Source organism: Clinocottus analis, unplaced genomic scaffold, assembly GCF_023055335.1.
Source record: "Clinocottus analis isolate CAN_PGR_092001 unplaced genomic scaffold, fCliAna1.0.p SCAF_2, whole genome shotgun sequence".
Taxonomy (NCBI): Eukaryota; Metazoa; Chordata; class Actinopteri; order Perciformes; family Cottidae; genus Clinocottus; species Clinocottus analis.
Window position 1 is genome coordinate 19,200,339 of NW_027175931.1, and position 26,284 is coordinate 19,226,622.

Below are 26,284 nucleotides of genomic sequence, written 5' to 3' on the forward strand. Positions count from 1 at the left end.
AAGGACTCTTTACAATCATGGCCTTTGCGTAAAATGTATTATATTTAATGCTGCTAAGACTGCCAGAGCACAGAGCAAGAGGAAAAGACTCCATGATGTTGGCAGATGAGCTGTGGACTTTGATTACTCCGAGCACCGTTGGTCATAAACATAATATTTTCGAATATATTTCTGGATTTCTACCTGATGGTCTGAATGAGTCACTGAATTTGGTTTAGTTGCTCAGAAAGTGATCTGACCGTCATTGCGACAGTGGCACCAACAGTTATACCAATTGGAAACACTAATGTGGAAAATTTGAAAACTTGTTTACTGCCACTTTAATTTGTATAATTTGGTTTATTTAAAGTCAGAAATGTGCATATGTAAACAATGTGTGTTTTGTATTAACATGCAGCATGGCCATAAATCAGTGCTGCTTGTTCTCATTAAGACTTAGCGGTCCCCCTCTCTGAGGGCAGCTTAGCCGTTTGATCCCCATTTGGATATGGACCTCAGCCTCGTCTCCCAGAGTACATCACCATCACTGTGGCAGTGATGGTGATGCCACAGCCGCCCCAACTCCTGGGACCTGTGGTAAACCTCTACATAAGCTCGGTGACATGAGGTTAGCTGCCCGCTGCGCAAACATCTAGAGGTTACCGTCACCTACTGTCCAAAATCCACCCTCATGTCCAATGCAGGATCCATATTAGAATTGGCATGCCCATTTGCTGCATTTCAATCAATGCAACAGACAGGGGATGGATTGTGGGGGGGGGGGGAGATTAAACAGAGACAGAAATGGTTCACCTGCAGGTTAAACCTGCGACGGTATCAGCCAAATTCTGAGCTCTTGTGTTGGGATTGTTGACTTGAATCAAGACCTTCAGTTCCTTTAGCTCTTACAGATATTGCAATTTGATCCCCACATCAGGATTAAATCTCACACGGTAAGGAGTCACCAGATGGTGTTGACCTTATTCACCGTTTGCTACCGATAAGCTCTTGGACGAGTTGGGACTGTCAACTGTAAAGTGCCATGCTTGTGTCCGTCACATTAGCTACACCTTGCAGCGTCCCAATGTATGGGTGTAGACTTTTGCAAAGACCTTGTGTTGTGTTTTCTGAGGTATGTACACAGATTCATGGCGACCCTGTTCCAATGGGCTTACCATTGTTATCTCTCTCATGGTCAAAACAAACCCCGTTCAACAATATTTGTTTTCTAGTAGAACTTATTTTCATAGTTTTTAACACCATTCCCATCAGTAACAACATATTTTATCTGACGAGTTAAGGTTTTCATTATAATAAACAAGGAACAGTTGTATTGATGTTTAACAAAATGACAGTTTTTAGGAGGAAATAAAGCATATCTGATCTGCGCATAATATTAATGATTTGATATGTGACAAAAAACAAATCTACTTCAACCTGCTATTGTTGTAGAGCTGCTCCGCTTAATGACAGCTAAGCTACACTGAAAGTATTACACTGCATACAAGTATACAAATTAGAAATCCCCTCAGCTCAAATGGTAACAAATCTGTCATCTTTCCCTCTAAAAGATACGATTATAATACAGGCCTTTTCTTTTTAGCTGGTGCTTTTAGAGGTTGAAATGACAAACGTTGCCAGCCTCAGGTCATGTCAACTGTTGCTTATCGACGTTAATTCTATAAATATGTTGATGGCAGACCAAAATTCAACTTTGCTGCCAATGGTTTGTGAGCTCTCTGCGAGTTGCTGTCTGCACTCAGCCAAAGATTGTTAAGAAGATAAATGAGGCACCACGCTGTAGCACCACTAAACAATTGCAGTTGATGGTTTTTGCAGCCCCAACCACTTCAATAGAGCGAGTAATATGTCTTCTATCAAGCCGATTATGTAATATCAATTTTTTAAGAGTTGCATTCTTTCAGTTAAAACTTTCGTTAATATCGGTGACACAGACAGCAACATCACAGCCACAAACACGCGTGTTGATGCGCTGTCAGGGTGGGAGTTATTCAGCGTGAGTGAAGAAGACGTAAAGCTCGCAATTTGTCACAATTGTCCAAAAAAAGATGTGGAGGAAACACCTTAAAAACACAACCTCTTTGCCCATTTTTAGATTAGCAGGGAGTTCGGCTGTATTGCCACTGCTAACACGGCGAGGGCAACCAAAGCTTTACAACGGCTCTTCAGAAACCGATGGGTGATGTTACAGAGACAACTTCCAGGCTTCCAGTCAATGATTATAATGCTAACATGGTGATCATGCTGTGTATAATAAATAAGAGACCGCACAACTGCCAGTAGCTGCAAAAGCTGCTCGGGTTGCACCGATAATACTACGAATCTCAAAAAGCTGGATTTGACAATGGGGGCAATCCCTTCAATTCAATGTTTATATTTATCATACTATACTGGAATTTTAATTCCTGTTCATTTCGAAAGTACTTTTAACACATTGCTGGTATATCATTTATTACTTTAATTATAAATCATAATGAAGTACATTTATATCTATTGCACTTATTTTTCCCAGTTTGTTTTACAAAGCAACTTTGTCTGGGCTCAATTGCAGTTTACCTTCCAAATAAAGCGCTTTAAATAATCCGTCCAAACTCTCTTCTTTTTTACCAAAGTGTCTGCATTGTAGATACACTGCCAGGCCAAAAAGTCGCCATAAAAAAAAAGGTCACACTAATATTTCGTTGGACCGCCTTTAGCTTTGATTACGGCAGCATTTGCTGTGGCATTGTTAAGAAAAAATCCATTGATGGAATAACCTGGTCATTCCTGAACCTGGTCGTTGCTGAACTGAGACCTGAGCAACTGCAGCAACCCCAGATCATAGCACTGCCCCCACAGGCTTGTACAGTAAGCAGTAGTAGTTAAATCCAGGTGGCAACTTTTGTTTTTGGCCAGGCAGTGTATACTTTCCAAGATCTCACATTCGGTCATTAAAATGTTATCATAACCAAAAAGAAAGGTCAACGTTGCAAACATAATACCCAAGTCGTACTAAAATAGAAATATTCTTTAAGGAGGAAAGCATGATCCAAAATCCCCGACATGTTTATCCGTCTTTGAGTTTGTCACGACCTTTGATATTCTGTAAGGGGTCGACAGTACTGAAACTCAGTCTGTACCAATCACATTATATATTTAACCCGTCAATCCATGCACAAGATAGCAAGTAACTTCACAAAGGCTGCGACGTTTATCCAGGATTCAAAGAACCCATCTGTTAAATCTGTACTGACTTGAATTGCAAAAAAGAAATACAAGTATTTACTGAGACAGCACAGATAGAAGCAATTTAGCTTAAGGGAAACAATATAGCAGGAGCTAATGAAGAAAAACCGTGAGAACTATTTTCTCTGCTGCCGTCTCGGGGAGAAATCATGATGGTAAAGGGAGCATGAAAAATGCAGAGAGATGAGCGATAGTGGATGCAGGAGTAAAGCAATTAGTGTCCACTAATTGCGCTCATTAGAAGAGATGGGGCCGATTTTGCAGACTCCACGTTAGGCAGTGACAATTCAAACGTATAAATGTGGAGTGCAGGGGCATACCGTATAAAAGCCATCCAGTAAACAGTTGTAGCTCTCAGACTGATAGCAGCAGAACTGATAAGGCCAGACCGTATCATGAAAACTTCACTCTATCATCTTTCTTATAATAAAAAACAGTGTTGAAATGACTGTAAGGATGGATCGATAAAGTGATAGAGGTCTGACACAGCAAGAGAAAAGACAAAAAACATGGAGTAACATGACAGATAAAAGAGTTTAGGCAAAGGGGAAAGACAACCACACCGAGTAATACGTTGGATTTAAAGGAGAAATAAATGTGTCTTGGCATATAAAGCCACACACAGAGAGCACAATTATATAGTCAAACTGATGTGATCCAAGTTTCCTGTGTGAAATCCAATATCCGTCCCGCCTGAAAAGTTTTGACAGTTTAAGCCACTCAATTCTTCATCTTGTCCATCTCGTAATCAGGTTAGTATTGACTACACACCTATGAAAAGACACCTCTCTGGGTGTTTAGTAATGGTAGCCGTTTTCTTGGAGAAAACACTTAGCGGAGAGTGCTCCTGAGAAACCGAGGCCGACTGAATGTGAAATGAGACCACGGAGACAGAAATCAGGGAAGGGAGAAAACAAAAAAAGAGCCATTTTTTCATTGGCTTCCCTTTGACCCTCACAAAAGAAGTTTTTTCTTTCAGAAGGTGCGTTGCTATTAACCAAGCATACGTTATAATTATCACAGGGTGGGGGCAAAACACAGCATAAAAAAGAGCACATTAACGCTGTAGCACTTCTCACTGCAGGGTGAAAAATTAGAAAGCGTTGTGCTGTCTGTGTGATCGAGTGCCGCTGTGCAAGAGGGCACGTGCAGACAGAAACGAGATGTAATTAACAAGAATAATATATTTCTCCTCCTTCAACTGTGAGCAGGGGAAGCTGTGATATCCACTGCGTCTTAAAACAGCGTAATCATGTTTCATTTTCGGCCGAACCCCTGATTGGGTCTAAGGCGAGGAATTACGATAAAGCTCTCGCTCTTCTAAAGAGTACCAAGTGACTGCTGGCAGTTAAAGGTTCCTTCTCCACTGGCTTGACATCTACGCCCGCTTCTTCCTCATACGGATTATCAAATAAGTTAAGCAATCAAAAATAACCACCTTACCGCTCAATGATGTCAGCGATGACACAGGCAAACATCTGGAGGCCCTCTGGAAGCTGAAGGGCCACTGGAGAGAGTGGGAAAAAGGGCAAACAGAGAGTTACATACTTGTGTTAGAGTGACGGCAACATGTTATTTAATAAATCCTGGACAGCACAGTTATTCATATATCCTCTGCCACTGGTTCAGAGTGCTCCACTGACAGCAAATGGTGACATTTCAGGGTAATTTCCCCTCCGCACAGTGTCGGTTTATTTCAGCAAGGGACGGGCTGTTGGAAATATATTCCAAACCAATAACCACAAGTCTGTTGCTACAGCTCATGGCTTGTACAGAACCTTTTAACTCTCTCTTTTTCATGCCTCTTTGCAAAAGACCCCCCCGCCAACCCTCTACCACCACCACCAAACTTCACACAAGATCGATTTCAATGGGGGAAAATAGATGGAGCCTCTATAAAAATTGAAATCAAGCAATCAATTATCCGTTGGTCTTGCTGAAGGTTTTGAGTGCTGGAAAAATGTACATCTACTCATGTGCGACACCGACTGAGATGAATGGAAAAAGATTAGGGCAGGATTTACCAAGTGTGCTTTGTCTCAGAGGACTCACTCTGCGTGGAGAATCTTTGATTAAACAGACAAAAGGGCCTGGAAGCATCTCAACTGCTGTCACATGGTACCGGTACTAGTACTGGTACTACTACTACTCCTACACTGTCTGTTCAGTTGGCGAAAGTTATTTCAAACAGTTTTAGTTGCTCCACTCTCGCGACGGCCAAAATGCCGAACTTTGAGGCTTCAAAAAGTCCACAAAGCAAAAAAGGTGGCATCACGGTTACTGCATCCACATCTAATATAAAGTCTCTGGTCTCTAGGAGGGGAGCTAGCTGGTGGTTGGCTAACAAAGGTAACAGCTATTGAGGCTACTAAAACCAACAGAGCTAAGAGCTAAAATAACGAAACACACAACCGACCTGGCAGTTGGAGGACCGGGAGAGGAAGTGTTAAACAGTCAACATGAAGTGTTACACAGTGAACTGCAGTGAAGCTGTGTGGTGCCGGAGCAGACAGCTGCATAGATTAAAATGATGAGAGCCTGTTTGTTGCATAAGACGTGCGAATGAAAAACACTTCTGATACGCATGTGTTCTAGATGGGAAGGGAGCTGGAGGGGGGGTAATCGTTGTTTGTACTCATTCATTGCAGCAATAAAACAGTGGTCGTTGCAGACACACCTGGCAAAGAGCTGCATTCTACAGAGTACACTTATCCAGATGATTATTTGTTCATAAAATATCGTAAAATGGGGAAGTATTATTTCCCAGAAGCCCGTCCAACACATTCAAAGTTTATGCGTTTGTTTCCAATGATCAACAGTCCAATACCCAAATAGATTATATTTTCAGAAGAGCAGGAATTGCTTACATTTTAAAAAGGTGAAACCAAAAGGATCTTGGGCAATTTAGTCTGATAAACAATGTCTAAATTTCAATACCCTGTTAATTAACAGATTCATTACGTAATCTTTCGCTGATTGTTACAAGAATGTGATTTTGTCTGTTTGCAATTGTGTAAAATATTAAGCTTCTGCTGTCAACAATTGTCATTTTTCCATCTCCCGTTTATGAAGCAGCAATGTATGTTGCATGTAGATAGATTTAAGATGATCACAAACATGCATCCATCAGGTATGCAGCAGTTTAGTATGGAGTCCCAGCTACCACGTCAGATACATTGAGTGAGCACCCGGAGACAAAGACTTTGTTTCAATCAACCTTGACATTTTTCTCTCAGTCAAACTCTGCTGCACCTCACTTTAATAAATCCATCAACGTCTCGGTGGACACTTACAACTCAAAGACACTGAATTCAGCGCAGTGTTTTCACATGACTAGGCCTGAAACAATTTCAACACTTCAGGGCCAGACGGCATTGAACAATAAAAGCCGGGACGGGCAAGAGGCCAAGGAGGTTGAGGCTGGATGGCCATGAGATGGAGTGATAGATGGGGCCGGTGTGAAGAGGAGGAGGAGCGAGAGCACTTCTTACTGATCAAAGGTTAAGGGATCACAAAGCGGTCATGCAGACAGTGAAAGACAGGTCATTACTGAGAAAAGGGCAAGTTTATTAACAGAGAAAGGTTTCAGCGCACACCTCTGCCACAGCTGACAGAGGCAAAGAGCTTTCTCTCCATCGGCTGCCCCCCGGCGAAAGGTGAGTTAGATGCTGGAGGTGGGACCGGCTTGACTGCATGTTTGAGGCAAAAATGATGAAGTGCTTCTCCGTTTGGAAGTGCACACCTTCAACTACAAAGCAGAGAATCTAAACCACACGGTTGGGGAAAGGGACGAAGGATGAAACGAGCGTGGGAGGTTTCTTATTCCTGGACACGTTACTTAACGTGGACCATGACATTTACATACACGCAGCTTTCTCAATGTGTCAAAAAGAGGGTTTTTTTGGCTTCCATGAAGTGTCAATCCACAATCCTCTAATGATGTGGTTATATGCAAACCCTGTTCTAACACAATACAAGTTGCGAGAACGCTACATGTGGGATTACGTTAACTATCGAAGACAGAAGGTAAACTTAGAAAACTGCTGGACAAACCAATTTATCGGTGAACGGTGGACTGAACGGACAAAGCTAAGGGATTACTCTGAATGTTGAACAGGAGGGTATGACTAGGAAGACTGGGATAGGGATATATACACAGGGTTTATTTATTCTGTAGTAGATTATATCTCTCTCTCTCGGGTCTGTGTAAATAACATTATTAAGAGTACAGTCTAGACATGCTCTATCATAAAAGTGCCCGAGATAACTGTTTTGATTTCGCGCTACATAAAAATCATTGTATTGACTTGTGTGTATGGGTGTGTATGCAGGTGGAAATGCTCGTCAATCCTCTGCGTCACTACGTATGTTATGGAATTTCAAAATGGCCAAAATTAAAAAAAGGGGACATAAAATAAGGAATTGTGTTAATTAGGAACAAATAGCTCAAACTAATGAATAAAACATTGCTACATTGATAAGGGTTATATTTTTTAAATTATTTTGGGATTTCTTTTTTAAGACGTGTTGATTCATCTTTATAGCCATTTTGGATTCTAGTTGGTGTGATATTGTGCTAAATTAAATTATTAATCCTGCACGTAGACTCAAATTTAAACGCAATAGATTATTAACATTATTAAAAAAAAATTAACCGTTATGAGATCCAAGTCGGTATCTGTGGATACCGACTAGGATCTGCTCTAAGTGAACTCTGGCAGCCAACGCTTCTGTTACTTCTATAAAAGGAACACGCTGTTCAGACAGAGGAGAAAAGGCCATTTTAGACCGTTCCCTGGGGACTCATGTTCTATTAAGGGATGAATAAAAACAGTAGTTCTGTTATTGGAGGACGCACAAAGAGAATACTCACAGACGGAAAAACAAATCACCAGTCACTTGCTTGAATCTGTTCAGTGCCATCTCTGGCTTTGCTGGATGTGTACATTTGCAAAATAGAATTGATGTTTCTAAATTAATTGTTATATATATAAAAATATAACTTCTTTCAAATCACTTCTTAAAACCCTTTTTTTTAGAATTGCTTTTAAGTGATGTCGTCCCTTTTATGTTGTTTTATAATCTATTATACATTTCTTTTGTATCCATGGTTTTGTTTTTTACTGTTCTTTTTGGCTATTTGTTTGGTTTGGTTGTGTTCAATGCTTTTATGAAATGGTCTTTTTTTGCCGCAATTTTGGGTCGTGTTTGCTTTGCAAATATCATATTATTATTATTATTAGTAGTAGTAGTAGTAGTAGTAGTAGTAGTAGTAGTAGTAGTAGTAGTAGTAGTAGTAGTAGTAGTAGTGGTAGTGGTAGTGGTAGTAGTAGTGGTAGTGGTAGTAGTAGTAGTATCATCACAATCATCCTCACTTTTATTTCCCCACTCCCTCAAACGTTACTGCAACATGGGAACAAAGTGTGGAAACTAAAAGGAGAAACTAAACGCTCTACACGTTGCTTTTTGTCTTGTAAATCCAGAAAACATCTGAAGACAAAGTGTCAAGTGTGCTAATCGTTTGATTGTCTGTAGTTAAGTTGTGAGGAGACCTTGGAAAACAGACCAACTCCCCGGGAATTTCACAATCCCTGCAGGAAAAGACTTCCATGAGTTCAAGGTCTCCCAAGACACTGAAGGCCGCACAGCTTTTTGCTTCCTTAACTCTATCGAGATGTCGAATTGTCTATATCTATTATTCCGTTTTTACAAGTGATATAACACATTCAAGCAATCGTAAGAAAACATCTTGTTTACTGTGTGTGTTTATGTGGAAAAGGAAAGCCCAATATGTCATGTCTGATTTCCTTTTCCAAGCATCAGTCAAACAATTGTTTCTCTATATTGAAAAGATTAAACTCAAGCCAGCTAGTTAGTGTCACCCAATTCCATTTGTGTTTTATTGATCTTAACTGAATGTGTGACGTTTATCAAGCCAACAGCAGGAAGAATATAGTCTGAACCAAGCTGCACTTGTGAAGAGCTAAGATGTGCAACACATTGTATAGAAAAAAAACACAAAATTAGATTAAAATGAGAAATGAGAAAATGTGACTATTTATGAACTTGGGTCTGGGCAGCGAAATAAAATAATGTCTGCTGTGTCTTCTACAGTCCTCCATCTCAAAAGCACGGTGTATGACACTCAAGAGGAGTTCAAAGACAAAGAAACAGATGGAAACAAAGAGACACAGAGAGACACAGGGGCAATAGGTGAGTTATGCTCTCTGAGTTCACAGAGAGAGAGAGCTATGATACAAAAAATAAAAAGGTCACACAACAACAAAAAAGCTGCAGTAAACCACGTAGTCCCCACAGAGATATACAACAACACTATTCAATCCACTTGGTAGGCCATCTGCATATTTTCACCCAAGAAGATTGAAGGACTGAATACATAGTTTGACATTTACATGAGTGAAGGACGGTTGACTGCGCCATTTAGTAAAAAGTAGGTGAAGGTACATTATTACGTTACCGTGCTGTGTTTTTGACAAGAAACTTTATTAAAGACCGTAGTTTGAAGGCGATGTTTTCACAGGCGTAGAAAAAGGTTATTAGAGAGAACTAAGGTTAAGGTTTTGGCGTACTGATATCCGTACTGATAGAGTGAGTTTTTTAAATATTAGACCAGTAATACCTGTACAAATAGAAAGTGATCCAGTCTAATTATTTTTTTTCTTAAAACAGCTTGGATAGAGAAAAAACAAATAGGTGACTCCTCAAAGCTTGCGGTTTTATTTAAATTGTCATCTTATAATGGCGTAAAGTCTAGTAAAACAATGTAATAGTATATGATTTGGTTCTTGCCAGAGACTACAGTGGTAGTCTGTGTCAATGAAGCCTCCCACTGAGCCCTTAGTTACTCCCGAGGCTACAATCATACTGCAAGCCTTGCTACTCAATTCTGATTTTGGTTCTGCTTTCATTATTCTGTTGGACTATACAATTGGATGCGACCCATATCTTGTGTCGGTTTAAAATGACCTCCATCCTCAAATAACATCAACAAACAAAAGATATGAAGTCTGGACCGTCTTGTCAGAGAGGCAACTGAAATTGCGTCCCAGTTTTGTAGTTGATCAACAGAAAGATGTTCCTCCTACTTTGAGAGAGTTCTGTGTTCAGTGTGGGTCAAAAGACATTACAACAAAATTTGTAGTCGTCCAAACTACACACAAACATACGTGTTGCATGGCTTGATAGAAGATATCCGAGTTTGACATCCATCAGCTGCAGCGTGAGCGCAGCGGTCCGACTCCGTCAATAACACAAGGCGGTAAACAAAAAAGTTGTTGTTTTGCGTGGATCACTTCACCACAAACATTGTGACTTAAACATACCAATTTCTTGTTTTTTGCTTTCGATGTATATTGTTGAATCCTTGTTGTTCGGTGATGTAATGGGATGACCGAGTTACTGTGGGATGACCTACATGGCATTTTGGAAACTGGGTCTGTTTTTTTATTTGTTATAACACCGGATAAACCTGTGTGAACCTCGCAAGTTACACACTGTACAATAAAGTTGTGAAAAGTAGGTTAAAGCACAGGTGCATTAATGGATGGCATTTTGAATGGGAGCTTGCACATGCGTTTGTGTATAAGACACTCAGCGGTGCGTGCTTCCAGTGTGCTCATACATTAACTCTTTAACTTGCAAAGCAGCTGTAAATGAGGTGTGAATAACCGTACGTAACCATTTTAAGTACAGTGCGGCACCTGCATCTACAACTAGCTGTGTCTTGAGGTGACACCGACGTTAAGGACATCCAATAAATATGTTTGAATGAAGAAGACGAAATGATGTATGGTGACACAGCCTGTGAGTGCTTTGTGAGGCGGAGCGGCTTTCGGCAGCACCCGCTGCTCGCAAGCCGCTCCCCCCCCCATTGAATCAAATGTATTAAGAAAGAACCAAGCTCACCTCTCGTAGATTTTGCTTGTCTCACTCGCCAAATCGTCTTGTGGATCTCAAAGTTGTAATTTGCAGGCAGGGCTTTGATCGCCTCCTGTAATTCAAGGTCTCGCAGGATTTCATCTGGGATTTGATTGGCTACCCGCCGTGGCCCTCGGACTGAGGAGAGAGTTAAGAGATTGACTTGTTAGCAGTGCGGCGAACGCAGGTTCAAGCACATCTATTAGAGCTAACAGAAACAAGCATGCGAGGGTCACAGTCAAATCCACATTAAAGTTGAATCAATAAAATTATTCATCAGGATTATTCGGCACATTTCATGCTTTCAAACATTCACGTGTGTGTCTAGTAATACAGTTCAGGTAAATTGCACGTATACATCTCTGATCTACAGGGCCAAGCCACGTTTTAAGAGCGAGGAAGCACCATACATCGTCTGTCCTTGGGCCCTCCCATCGAACCAGGAAACCAAAAAGGAAGAAAAGTTAGGAAGAGCCACAGAGGAGGGAGCCCATGTGCAATTATGTCATGTGTACAGAGGGACCGACACAATACAATTTCAACAGTCAGTCCATCTGACAGACATGATGCATCATGTGCATTAACAAACAGCATAAACAGTAATATAAAATAATGACCACTGATCATTTAGAGTTGGATATAATAGAATGATGATATAAGCATTACTCGTCCGGAAAATGTGACTATTAACCATAACAATAGCCGTCGTGGGCAATCATAGAAATTGTTACGACAGATATTTGGGATCCTCGTGGTGACAATGGGCAATGGGAAACGCCTGGCTGTGGCCACATCGGAGAGCTGACTTGCTCTTAGATCTGACAGAAAACACCACATGTTGTCGAAAATCCTATTATTATGTGTAGTTGTAATACTTAACGCTCGATTCTTGACTATTAGCCTCAGGTTTAATCCAAAAACATATTTTGTGTGGTTTATAATACAAAATCATATTAATACAACACACATCAAAACCAGTAGTAATGTATTTCACAGGCAGACATAAAAACAACAAAGGATGCAGCGACACACACATTTCTACATGTATATATTTATAATCACACATGAATAAATCCAAACTTGAACTGAAAACTACAAGTAGACTACATATCGTAACGAGCAGGAAGTATTTTATTCTGTGACTTCCTGTTAATGCTTTAAAAAGGCAGCTGAAAACTGTCCAACTTGATCGCAGTTTGCTGTCAACGCCTCCCGCAGCGGCCGCCCGCTCCCGCGTGGATTGCAGGCGAGACGCAGCTCTAACGAACGAGCCTAATGACAAACACCTGCTGTCACAAACCCTTTAAGACACACAACTCATCCCTCAGACTCGTGAAGTCGGCTGACACGTCACAACGCTGGACGCTGATTGGATGCGAACTCGTTGGCAGAAGCGCACGTGTTTCTTCATGTATGTTGATTGTACTGGAAATAGCAACTGAATAGCAACTAAACACCATGCAGTGCTATTACCCATTTGCTTGTTTGCATTGTAGGCAGACTGCTCAGTAGTAGCAGTGGATAATAACGTTTCCCCATCAACCTGGAAGCGATATATCTCCCTAAAGCACTCAGAGAAGTTACACATGTATCGTTCTACTGTATAAAAATGATACAATGTGGAGTTAATATTTACCTGTGGGCTTTTTTGCATCAACAATCTGGACTTCACTCGAGGGCGCTGCCATGTTTTCTTTCTACCAAACATGAAGCGTGTGAGGAAGAGAAAGACAAAAGCAATGGACTGCAGAAATCAGTGGCGAGAAGTAGAGCCCCGATGTAACCGATGTCCCTGAACGGGACAGAAGGACAGGACCATGACGATAGACTTGTAGTTTATTGCGGTGTATTTATTTGGGTTAAAGTACATTATCTACGGTGGCAATAATATAATTTGAAAGTAAACCTTAAAATTCATTTTTTTTTACAACCAAATCAGTTCTCTAAAGGAGTTTTAAAGTACTCTGCATTGGCCTGTCATGAAAAAAAAAACAATTATAGTTTAACAAAACAAAATAAACTTCAAGTAAATCATTACATTAATACTTTTTTAAAAAAAGTAATATCGTGCAGCCAAACGTATTTCTAAAACATGTTAGAAATTTTTGAAAAAAGGGAAAAGGAAGGGGAATTTACGAAACATAGTTAATTAAGCGAGGCTTGAGATAAAATAATGAAAGTATCATGAATTACAGTTGATATATATATATATATATATACATATATATATATATATATACATATATATATATATATATATATATATATATATATATATATATATATATATATATTTCAATACAATTGAAAAGTTAAAAAAAATCCTAACTAAATATATAATCTTATATTGCGTGTCATTAATACAATGTGCAATGCAGAGATGGGGGAGGGGGGAGTGATCTGTTTATTTAATTCAGCAGTCTATTATCTTTAAAATGTGTATTTGGGTGGACTATGTGATCAATAAATCAGCTAATGAAAGCGTTCTCCCTCTGCAGCATCACAGATAATCCCCCTGGTGTCTGGTCCTCGACTATATGTTGTTCCATAGAGTTGGTCATGTTGTGTCACCTCATATCTGCTATGAAGACCTCGGGTGTCAGGGAGCCGTGTGTGTCTTGCCGGGGCAGACAGGGACAGCGGCAGTGAGAGGGATGGAGCGGGATGCTGCCCGGTGGAGGGGCTGAGGCGGTGCAACATACTTTCTCCCTCCTCGAGCGCGTCAACGAGCTTTTTGGTCCATCGGTGGGAAGCAGAGAGATCTTCACAGACAAGATCACAGACATGTAACAATTGCGAGTCTAGCTGAAAAAAAGAGAGGGGATTTTAAGGAAACGGAAGGCATCAAAGTCTACACTATTAAGGAGGATTTGAGGAGTCTGCGTTTATAATCCGACATCAGAGGCGGAATGCGAATCCAAATAACTTATGTTAATTAGAGATTTCAACGAATATGATGCGATTTGAAAGGATCTGAAGCAGCGGCAGAAGAAATTGAGATTGGCCACTTGAGTTCACTTATCTGTGGTGTTAGTGTGTGTGTGTGTGACTGTGTGTGTGTGTGTGTGGAGGGGAGCTGCTGCTGTTGCTGTTGCTGGTGGTGGTGGTGGTGGTGGTGGTGGGGGCTTGTGTTCACCATCGACTTGCCCCCAGGACTGATTTGCAGCCTCTACGGTCATTTGCGTCTAAAAAAAGGAGTTGGCTATCAGAGGTTGTATCGGACTACTGTGCGTTTATGCTCATCACACACACACGCGCGCGCGCGCGCACATACACACACACACAGTGGAGTTACCGTTATTTCGGACCGAGGGGATGATTTTAGTTCGTCCGTTTCGCGATGATTGTCGCCTAATTTCCCATCAGGTCCGACTACACGGTCTGCCAGACTTTGTGGAAACGGAGATTGTTGTCTGTTGTCAATGTTCATCAAACCCACGGCAGTCCGCGGTGCAACTCAAGCCAGTGAATCGCGAGCGAATCATGAGGAGTGACAACTGACATTTACACGACGAGCCACGGACGCTCCGGATCAACTTCAAAACTGAAGCGCACAAGTTTGAAGTCTGGAATATAAGAATAGATGATTCTCAGAGGACAGAAGACGAGATACACCTAGGCCAACACAATGTTCAAAAGGGGTGAGTAAGACTCAACTTTTTTCACTGTAGTCTATTCCGCCGAAAAGGCGAATTGTGCGCTCTCGTAACGTGTATAAATGCAATGCTGGTGGGCTATACTTATAAAACAGATGTTGAAATATGATTCATCCATAATGCACCACGCTGCCCCGCTGACGCGTTATTATTACAGACGATGCGCCATTTGATGCGTGTCTTTAATTTGCAGACGAGGAACGGGCATTAACATGTTCGTGTAAGAAAGCATGGGGACTACTGTGTGTGTGCTATTAATACAGCTGATGCCGCACTGCAGTTTATGAGTTGTACCCGGGTCACAACGAGGCTATCTCTCTCAGCATTGCACTCTGCTGAAGCGTTATTATATGCAGTGTGTCAGTACATCGAGATGTGATGGATCAAACCTCAGTTCACAGGGTTATTCTCCCCTGGCTGCACGCTATATGAACACTCGAGACCTTCTGCACCTCATATAAAAGGGAAGAGCTCCTCAAACTTTTAATATCGAGATCCCCCAGATAGAGACACACGTTACACAACAGACTCTCAGTTGATGATCTCTTGTCCCAAGGAGCAGCCTCTTTCTTTCGAGGCTTTAATTGGCCATGCAGCTGCATAACTGTCTGCACTGGATGTCTGACAACAGGGAGAGGAAAAACTCTAATCTCTAATGAGAAGAGATTACAGTAATACATGCTCCCATTGTGCTATTATCGTGGGAGTGAAATAATAGTGAGAGACTGTTCTTCATTTTGCTGGAGCCCCCCCAGGGACCGCTGGAAGTCTCTAGACCTCACTTTAGAAACCACTGCATTAGACCACGTCTTGTGTATGGTTTTTGTCAGGAGTGGGAACAAGCCATACTCCTTTTGTTCTGTTATTTTATGCAGTTTATATTTAACAAAAGAGGCTTAAGAGATACTCAAACCATGAATTAAAACCTTGTACACAAGCATACAGTGAGGCGTGCTTGGTGAGGGTCATCATAAAACAATCGCTGCTTGTGTTTATGTTTGTTTTTGGTCAGTCGGTCTTGTGAAAAAACATCTGTCTAGAAAGCGTGTGTGTGTGTGTGTGTGTTGCTGGGTGCCTCAGGGGCAGAGAAAAACAACGTGTTTTTCTTGCTGCCATCAGATCAATTATTGCTATTCCAGCAGTCGAAATGGGACACACCGGGGTGATGAGTGCTCATAGCTATAACGGCTTTTAGGGAAGGCCTATATTGTCTAAACTAACTGCCTCTCATAACGGACCTATTTATCATTCATGAGAAGTGTTACGTCTGGATTTTTTAGGGTGAGTCACGGTTTGCGTTCCAGAAGAGGCTCTTCACCGTTTAATGTATGAGCAAACATGTCTGTCTCGCTTTTGTGTCAAACTAATGGATATGCTGGTCAATGCTATTACTGTTGATAATGCATTGTTATCAACAACAGATCCTCAAGGAGACGATTTCCCTCAGCACAAATTCATTTTCCATTTATGTTCAGGGTTAAATGGAAGGCTGAAACCGAAGGCGATTGGCATGTGGGGATTTTGTACTCAAGACATGCTCCATCCCTACTCTGTCCAAGGTTTTTTTATACGTAGATCAACTGTCTTACCAGTGCTGGAAAAAGAAAATCACTTAATTCAAGACAAACGACTTCAAAGACTTCACCAGTCTGCCAAAAGTGCTCAGTGTGCCAGCATGTCTGAGTCCATAATAGTGAGGCAGAGATGCGTCAGCGTTGGCAGGAACAGCGCAGACATTCTCTGGTGAATTTGAATCTTTTTGCACCTAAAATAACACATTCTACCAAGCCCGGCAGATGCACCGGACACAGCGTTCACTGTCACATGTCCGCCATTCACAAACACAGAGAAGGAACGTGTCTCAGTCGACACACACTGGCAGCCCCTCCCAAATTGACTTGACGTCGTTGGACTGCTGTGCATAATTACCACGTTAATGGGGTGGACGCGTAGATTTCCCGATTGGCCTTTTGGTTCTTTGTCTGACAGTCACCGGCTGCTGATCTCTTCATCTGCGGGCCGTGAGTTTGTACAGGCTGATCAATGCTGCGACAAGGTGTGATCATGTCCATGCCATCCACAAATATGTCTGGGCGTGTGCATTAGTTGCAGCGTGTATTCAACTGCAGGTGAGACAACATAGTCCTCATATCGCTGTTTGAACAGTCAGAATGGTGTTTGTGATTCTGATTGGGTGTCTTCTCTCTGGTTTATACGACAACAACATGTCTGATTGATTGCGTCTCTGGGCACATTTGCGTAGCCTTGCAGGCATACATGTCACTCCATCTCTGTGTTGGCTTTTTCTGTCTTTCTGACTGTCTCGCTTTCACAATCTCTCTTTTCCTCAAAACCAGTCAGCCATGGAGTGGGCACAAGGGATGATCTGTCTGTCAGAACCGCTCTAAGATGGAATGAACGAGATGCCCACTGAATACACCATGCAATGAAGTGCTGTAATTCCTGCTACATGATATTCGGGATTATTGGAGGAGGCTCAGTTGGGGCTTTTTTGTTGTTGCTTTGTGCCACCTTTTGGATTGTAAAGTGTTAGCATCTCACGTCCTAGCTGGAAAAATAAACACTTGTATCGATTTGCAACTCACTTTAACCTCAAAGACATATGCACACATCCTTGTATTTCACGATGAGGATCCTCTGCGACAAATGTATTACTGACCTGATAGATTATCTCACTCCCATGGGCAGCCACTGTTTTTCTATTCATTTTAGAACAGCATAACAATCAATTTGCAGGACAGGAAACTCACACACAACATACATTCACCTATGTTCTTTTTAATCCTCTTCATCACTGTTGCAGGACTATTAAAGGAAGAAACTATTTGAAAAATCATTTTCTTTGGTGCTGCCAAGTACAAGTCAAAGTGCACACTACATAACATTTCAGAGCCTCATTCCATCTCTATGCACCCCACAGAGACCATATAACCTGCAACTAAATCACCATTGGAGTGGATGACTTGTGTCCATTGAGTTTTGAGTCTCTACAAGTAGATCCTCAAACTGTGGGAGGAGAAATGTTTTAGAGAATCATGTTGTCACGACCATCTGCATATATACTGTATAAGGAAATGTGTTATACACATGAGTTAATATCAAATCCAATGAGTAGTTGTACGTCTCATAAAACAGATGGAGGTATGTTGTACCACAGTTCAGAACAAAGCGGTATAAAACCAGCTTTGTTCCAGCAGCCATCACGCAGGTGTACAAATTGTAATTATAACAGCACTGATGTGGCGCTTTGACTACTCTTATCATGTTTGTCTGGTTGTCCGTGTTTGTGGTAATTTATTTCGAAATGGATGCCTCGTTTTTCTACCGTTTTTCTACTGTTTTTCTACTGTTTTTACTACTGCAAACCAAGTCAACCCACGGTAACAATAAAGTAATCAAACCAAACCAAACAGCTGCAACACCACTTAAGCACACGCACACTTTCCTAATGTTCCTCTGTACACACAGTACATATTTTTGGCAGAAGCCAGGCCTATTGAAGAGAACATTGCATAAGAAAAAAACATGTTGTTGGAACAGTCAGAAGAACAGGATGCGGCCCGTTCCACAAACTGTGTAGTTGGCCTTACAAAGGACAAGTTAGGGTAAAGAGGGGGGCCTGGAAGGATTCACTATGACCTGGTGCGCATCTGAGTACTGACCCACAGGAAGAGTCGGAGCGGGAAAACCAGAGTATGGGCCACAGGCCAGGATAACATCATGCGCAGACACTAATATCTGGGAACTGATTGGTGGACGTGGTCAATAACAAATGACGAGATATATGTAATGAGGAGGATGAATGGCGGCGTTACCTGCACGGAGTGTGTGTTTTAAATGATATGTCCCTTTGTGGCCGGTGGAGTCTCAATGTGTGATCAGTTAAGTACCGTAGATATATTAAGAGTTTATTCAGTATCAATCTTTAGAGACTATTCATTAAGTTATTTTTTCATTACAATTTGCACAAACTGTAACTGATGGCTACCTGGCATATAAATCCCTCATTGTCGACACCATGCTATGGACAACTTGTTTGCAATGTAATATACACATCATGTGTACTGAACAGGCTAAACCATGCAAAACCACTGATAAGCAGCTTTAAGCATCAGCACTGCATGCATTACCTCTCAATCCTTATACCTGAACTTTAAGCTCATCCATCATCAACCGTATTTCTAAGTTCTTACCTAAAAGTAGGCTCACAGAAGCAAGGGTGTGTGTGTGTGACTGTGTGTGTGTAACTGTGTGTGTGCGCACATGCTTGCACACACACACACACACACACATACACACACACACATACACACACAATTATAGTGAGATTTGCTTTTTGGAAGCGTCAGACTTGCAAGATAAGACTAATTGGGAAATGCATTTGCATTGACTTCATTTAACGTGATGAGCATTTTTTAATGGAATTTAGCTCAGAGAGAACAAAGGCGGGCTGTAAGAACACTACAGATCAGGCAGGCTTTATGTTTGTGCAAGCTGGCAAACACATCAGCAATGGTAATACTAATTACTTGACTTTTTTTTAACATTATGTCATGTAAAACTAAACAAAAAAAGCACCCCATTCGGTTCCTTAATCTCCCATCTCCAGTGATAGACAATATGCAGAGATAATTACGTGTAGAGATTATGAAATCTTGTAGTAATTGTACATTGTAAGTCAACCGCAATTATTAAGAGCACTGACAAAAAAGTAGCACGTTGCTCATGTTGTTACCAGTGGTAGCAGACGGTGTTGGGGGATTTGCCATAAATGAGTCCAGCACAATGAATGCAACACAAGGGAAACACCTGTAACCTCTGCTCTTTAGCTTGTCGGGCCGTGTCCCACGATGTCGTCGGAGCGGCTCTTCATCAGCCCACATCTAGGGGGCTGCTCTCTTCTGCCAGATGTTTTTAACCAAACATGAATATGGCTCAGAGACCACAAGTGCTTTGCTGATGATTGTGAAGCAAAATATTGGAGGCTTCAAAACAAATGGTCTATCTTTGTTCCTAAACAAACAGAGGCTTTTCTTAATGAGGAGTCGCATGCGGCGCCCTGAAGCTCACCTCATGCAAGTGATGTGAAATGACTCCGTGACATCACACACGAGCAATGCATTTCCATCTGTCTCTGTAGTGTGTCGCAAACTTCGAGCCACTGTCAGGGCCCGGAGAGAGAGATCTATTTAAAGAAAGATTCCCTACTCATATTATTATCTTCCCAATCCTATCACAGTGTCAGCCTTCTGCTACCCCTCCTTGTCAACTCTACATTGTTGTAGTTTTCAGTCAGGCTTGTGTTTCCGTGCGCGCAAGAGGCCGTGTGGACTGATGACTGAGGGTTTCGAGGAGAAGAGGTTTGGAGAGAACTCACGAAGATAATGTAGAGAGGAGCAAAAATATAAACCTCAAACTGATCCCCTAAATCTATCTAAGCCGCCTAAAAAATAGAAAGCAAATTTGAGAGGAGGAAAACATCTCTACTTCTGTCTGACACGTGTTTAAAAAGGAAAAATACCTTCTTCTGTTTAAAATGCTATCGACTAAGTGAGACATGAAGTAGATAAAGAAAAGTGGGATAAGACAACCAGAAACATGAACAAATTGACCCATTGTGAAGACTGTAGATCCATCCCAGAAAACACAGCGTCAAGGGTATTTAATGGAGGAACATTACCATTTATTGGATAGCTGAGTCACATTCATTATACAGCCATACAATGCACCGCTGGTGCATTCCAAACATCTTATTTTGCCAAAGGAGATTGTTCTAATCCAAAAGCTATTTATTTAGTGGCCAATACTCAGGAGTGTTTCCATTGAAGCCTCTGGCACAGTTTCACCACGTGACACCTAGCAGTAGATGACAAATAATTAACAAGTCTGTGTTTGTGTGGAGAAGGCAGCACTGACTGGTGTGCATGTCACTTCTTTTTTTTCTTCCTGGAAGCCATTTTCACACTTCCCTGTCAACCATTTCACACTGAATTACAGCATGAGGACTCTGAGTTTAGAAGTGGATGCAGTGCTCTTATGCAGCTGAGTACTTTCTTATTTATGCAGTCAGAAGAAGCATCTAAGTGATTAAATCCATAGGACCTTGCAACTTGGAAAGGGACTGAACATTTGTTTGTAAATGCACAGAAAAATCTGTCCATCTCCATATACCCTTTAGAAAAATAAATAAAAATCACTTGATTCATGTGCAAACCCCATTTCCTCAGCCTTTGTTGTGGAAATGAGATGCAAGGATGGTCATTAGCGAATGATAATGAGGTGAAAGAGACCAACAACCTAAGCCCTGTTGGTTTTTCTAATATTAATAATACATTTCTTATTAAGTGGCTAATTGGAGTTTAAAGGTCAATGCCAATGTGAATGCCATTTCTCAACGAGACAGGTGGGAGAGGGGAGAGGGACCATCCAGGAAATGGTTGACAGTAATCCCAGGTGCTCTCCTGTTACTTTGACAGCCCCCCCCCCCCCTTTCTTCCCCCCCCTTCCCAAGCTATCCTCACCATGCGACACTGGCTTTGAGTGCTGAGGACAGCAATTCAGCTACGGCAGCACCTGGGCATCTGCCCTTTTGGCATTGAGAGTTAGAAAGTCCTCAAGATGGAGTGGCATAGCGTTGCAAGATGGAGCAGAGGTTAAGAAAAGGGGAGAAGGGAGCATCTGTCATGTGCATTTCTGTTCCTTATCAAACAAAGAGAAGGACGTAGGTGCGGTTTGGTTTGTACGTGAGCTCGAAAGCACGGGCATTTATTGGGAATACACCTCCTGTGTGACAGTATGTCTGAACTGATCTGACTCCTGGCATTGATTCATATAGTTTATTATACCACAGATTAATCTCAAACTCCATCCAAATCACACAGTCAGAACTCATTTATTTTAAGATGTTTGACATGAAAACAATGGCTTATTCAGTCTCTGGCGTGTGCACAGTTGGAGCAAAGTAACTTCTGAGCCATCTCCTTAACTGACTACGAGTTGGAGAGTCCACAACTCTCTCCAGAAGACACTCAGCACCCCCACCGAACACAGAACAGGAGAGAGAGACTGCGCTGACGTTCACTTTACGTAGATTTAGTTGAAACAAGTCATTGTCACGAGCAAAACAGGCTGCTTCCGGTAGTTTGGACGAGAGCATTCGCCATCCTCTTTCTAAAACAGCCCTCGAACCACCACACAAACATATTATTTATTCACACTTAGGGCAGATAACGCCCCCATTCCCTCCCTTATTACATAGTTCTCATCATTGGGTATTGGATTCTGCCCAAAATCTGTCCTGTTTGCTGGGAAAGTGTGTGTGCTTATGTGTTGTTGCAGCTGTTGCTGGTGCTACTGTTTTTGAGACATACAACTAGGTGAATAAAACATTCTCTTATACATATGTATATGACCGTGACAACATAATTCTCTAAAACATCCCACAGCACGTTTAACCTTTTTGAAACCGTGTGCAAAAATCCTTTTGCATCCATTTTAAGTCCCAGCATGCCTCATTCATTAAAAAATGTCTCCTTGGAGATTAATAAAGTACTTTTCATTTTCATTCATTCAGACAATCTTTTGGCATAAAATACATAATTTTTCCATTTTTGAACTGAACGACACAGTTTTTTGACTGAAACTCCTTCCTAACAGACCAAGGTTTGTTTTATTATAATTTTTATTGCAGATTTTGATTATTTAGGTCCTAATCTTTCCAAAACGTTGTCTTATTAACGCTCCAGGAGGTATTTTTGGGGAATGTGGCTCATATCATGCAGGATGTTCATAGTTACAATCAGAATACCTTTTAAAGGTTGGTTTTTTTTTTTTGCAGATATAATTTTTTCTCCCAAGACTTTTCTGAACAAATACATACAATAAACACAAATATTGGAATTAATTTGGGGTTCTTGCGAAGACTCAAACACAAGGGAAAGGAGGTCTGGAGCCAAACATTTCCAGTTTCCACAGTTCCACAACGGGTGCCTCCAAATGAAAGTGTCTGCTCTGGCTGCCGAGTGAAATTAAAACACTCAGTGGAGGATGTGATGAAGAAAAAAGAGCAAGAATCGTCTTTCCATTCAATTTTCGCTCCACTCACCTTCTGCTCCAGTGCCGGCCTCCTCGTCCGTGGCTTTAATGAGACAGGCTAGTGTCACAGTCACATCTGAGCTTAGTGCTTGTAATATCTGTCGTGTCTGTGTCTGGAAAATGTTATCTGTGCTCATACGTCTGTCACGGATCAGACTGACTTTTAGGAACAGTAAGGGCTCAGGTAATTGCTGCAGCCTGCGAGAATTAATTATGTCCTGCGATGTACATGCACGCTGTGGCCTGTGATACTGCAACTGCAGAACCACTTAAAAAGTCAGCCCCGCTCTAACCTACTGCGGGGCGATTAGGACAATTTGTGGCGGTGCCATTGCAATCTTGTTGGGGTCTAAACAAAGTAAGCTTGGACTTTTCCTCACATTCAGCTAACAATTACAATAGCCGTGTATACAAATATTCCTTGAAAGCAAGATAAGATAATTGTATTAAACATTTCAAGATTGAATCGATGAGATGTAGACTGCCACCAGATGTTGTCTTATATAATGCCTAAAGGAGGACAAGAGGATTTACCCCGGAATCCAAAAGATAGGATGGATGAGTGTTATTTAAAAGTCAGGAGTGAGAGACAGATGGAGTTGTCGTAATTACAGAATATAGGCCAAGGTCTTTTCTACGATCACACTTCTTTTTATATGCAAATCCCTCACAATTGTCTTACAGTCCGAAATGTAGTCATTTACAGAAGCAGAAGCAGTATTCTGACCTTGTTAAGGCTCGTACAGTAGGGATAACATGTATTGGACTCACCAGTTTCAATTTACCCTCTCGTTTTTTCCCCCCACATGTAAATCTGAAATGCCATTTCTGCTGCGGAGAGGACCTCTCTCTCTGCATGTGTCTCACTGCTGTGAATGAGTGTGAAGTCCTTGACATGTGTTGGATTCCCCTCTTTGGTAAGCTTTGCGCTTCAGCAATGGCATTCAAGCCATTACGACCTTGCGTCATAAACACACAATGGAGGTGCAAGGTGCGGTTTTGTGTGCCAGAGATAAGCTAATTATTCCAGTACTTGGTAAAGAGTACAGAGCCCAAGCTGGATTCAAATGACACGCTGAGAATGCTTCACGTATGTTGCTGTTGTGCTGCATCATATCCTTGCCCTTTTCCGTAACTGATGCAGTGGTGCCTTTTACTTTAATTCTGGCATGTGGTGTGGGGCCCACCTGCTTCATGATGGAGATGACACACAGCTGTGAGAAGTGGAGCCTGTAGCTGCTTGTTTTACATTCCAATCACCTTGATCCTGCAGGGTTTCGGTTGTGCATCTTAATGAGGCACTTTCCTTTGCACATTGCTTAGGCTAAAATCCAGGTGCATTTCTGTTTTAGATAAAAACTGCTCGGAAAGCAAACTGCTCTCGTAATGTTTCGTCATCTGGTTGGCTGTCATTCTGGAACAACGGAGGGACAGATGTCACAACAGTGTGGCGCGAAGGCGATGTAAGTCCAGTTTGAGTGAAAACACCGTCAGATGTGGATTTATTGTCGTAGTTTTTTGTTGTTGGGATTTTAATGATGAGCAAAAGGGGAAAGCTCAGAGCTGTTTTTATCCAGAAGAGAGGTTTCCACCCATCTGCTGTGGCTGGCAAGGGACCTTGAAGAGAAAGCTGCATCCTGCAACCCCAAAAAAAGAAGCAAACAAACCCAAAAGTCAGGCTAATAGATAGTCACTACCATGTATGCTGTGTCTTATAGCTGCTACTCCCATTCAAGGCCAAAATCACGCACTGCTCATTCCCATGGGAGGCCGGGGAACACAGATGCCACAGTGTGACAGTGAACACAGCCACGACTCTGCCCCAACACCCCCAGTAAAAGATCACTGTCTGAGCCATGTGTGCACCTCTGACAGCTCCAACTCTTACAAAAAGGGACAAGCCTTTTTATTCCCCAGATGGCCGGGAACAGCCAACAGTTTGCCCTCAGCAATCCCGCTAATATGTCCCCAGCCCCAATGCAGAGACCTGCCTGACGTTAAAATGTTGTTTGGAAACGGAACGTAATCTAGAGAGTAAATATAGATGTCATCCACTGCCAGCTCTCCAGCAAAACAATAAACAGAACATGCTGGCGGAATGGATTTGTTATATTGCTGAGCTGGGGTTATGTAAGATTTATGAACTGCCAGGGTGGTAACAATTCTAGGTGGGGGGGTGGGTTGATAGTGTTTGGTGCTAAAATTCATCTGACTGGGACATTAACTCAGCAGATTTGTCCCTGTCTTTTCACAAGCATAGCCTTGTCAATTATTTAAAAGAGCAAAACAACAGCCCAGAAAAAGACAGCACTTGGTGCGTGGAGCTCATTTACATATCTCTATTCCCAGAAGTGTGCTCGTGCGTTTTGGCCATAATAAGAGCTGGTCTTTTTATCCCAATGCGTCTGTGTGCTAATTTGCTCTATTGCCAACGTGAGCCCCGTCATCCCTCAAAGACGAGGGCGTCAAGGGAGAACAGAGAGGCGTTGAGGAGAAGGTAACACCATTTTATTTTGTGTTGAAGACTTGTTTAGTTGCTCACTTCATGGGAGCAGAGGGGGGCAGACTGCTTTTGTATTGTAACAGGGAGATACAGAGGAAAGAAAGAGTGCAGGGACAAGAATTAGGCTCTGGCATGGCTCTAATGGAAGAAGCAGGTTTGTTGTGTCACGGCTGCTCTCTTTGCTGATGGATGGGGAGGTTAACAGTCGGCAAGAGTTAGGCAGCCGAGTGCACAACATCCACTGGAGCCACTTTTTCACACGGCGCGCTCTTGTAGCTGCAGATCAGTCAACCAATCTGGATTCATCTTTTAGCTACCTAGCATCCCAATCTGGATTCATCTTTTAGCTACCTAGCATCCCCAGATTGAGATAACAAACAAGAACCTGGCCACGTTGTCCCAGTATAGTATGTTTTGACATGTTTTATGTGGCTGTGTTTGGCAGGCTGTGTTGTTTACTGTGCTTACATCCCTTTACATATTTGTGTTGCACTCTCTGGGGAATGTGAGACATTCTCTTTGAGAGACCACAAAGCATGCCAAAGAGGTATAAGGTAGATGTCTGCACACTTGCCAGTGGTATTAAGCTAGCTCTTTTCCAAAACACACATTGTGTTGCAGAGGGGAGAGCCTGTGACAGACTGGTCAAAGGGAAGTTAATACATGCAATGACTTTGTCAACAATAAAAAAAAACATAGCAAGTACAAAGAGTTGTTGAAATGGAGAGTTGGTAAGGAGAGAGCGAAACAGGTGAAGGGTGGATGGGAGGGAGGGAAAAGGAGAGAAAGTGGGCTGTGAGGATGTGTGTGTGTGTGTGTGTGTGTGTGTGTGTGTGTGTGTGTGTGT

General features: G+C 41.9%; 2 protein-coding genes across 5 annotated transcripts in view; one reads left to right on the forward strand and one right to left on the reverse strand.

Annotated features, from left to right (window-relative positions):
* The window catches only part of dph1 (diphthamide biosynthesis 1), an 84,392-nt gene extending 71,421 nt beyond the window's left edge, over positions 1-12,971 (reverse strand). For all 4 annotated transcript variants that reach the window (XR_011077981.1, XR_011077980.1, XM_068585851.1 and 1 more), the window contains exons 1-3: positions 12,800-12,971; positions 11,152-11,301; positions 4,669-4,732 (exon numbers count right to left, since the gene is read on the reverse strand). Coding sequence is in view for 2 of the 4 variants with exons in the window: in XM_068585851.1 (XP_068441952.1) it covers positions 4,669-4,732; positions 11,152-11,301; positions 12,800-12,851 (266 nt within the window). In the remaining 2 variants the exon portion in view is untranslated. The remainder of the gene's footprint in view (positions 1-4,668; positions 4,733-11,151; positions 11,302-12,799) is intronic.
* A 1,316-nt stretch (positions 12,972-14,287) lies between these two features.
* Positions 14,288-26,284, forward strand: part of rtn4rl1b (reticulon 4 receptor-like 1b) — a 125,219-nt gene continuing 113,222 nt past the window's right edge. Inside the window, exon 1 of the mRNA XM_068585768.1 lies at positions 14,288-14,804. Coding sequence (XP_068441869.1) covers positions 14,792-14,804 — 13 coding nt within the window. The 5' untranslated portion in view covers positions 14,288-14,791. The remainder of the gene's footprint in view (positions 14,805-26,284) is intronic.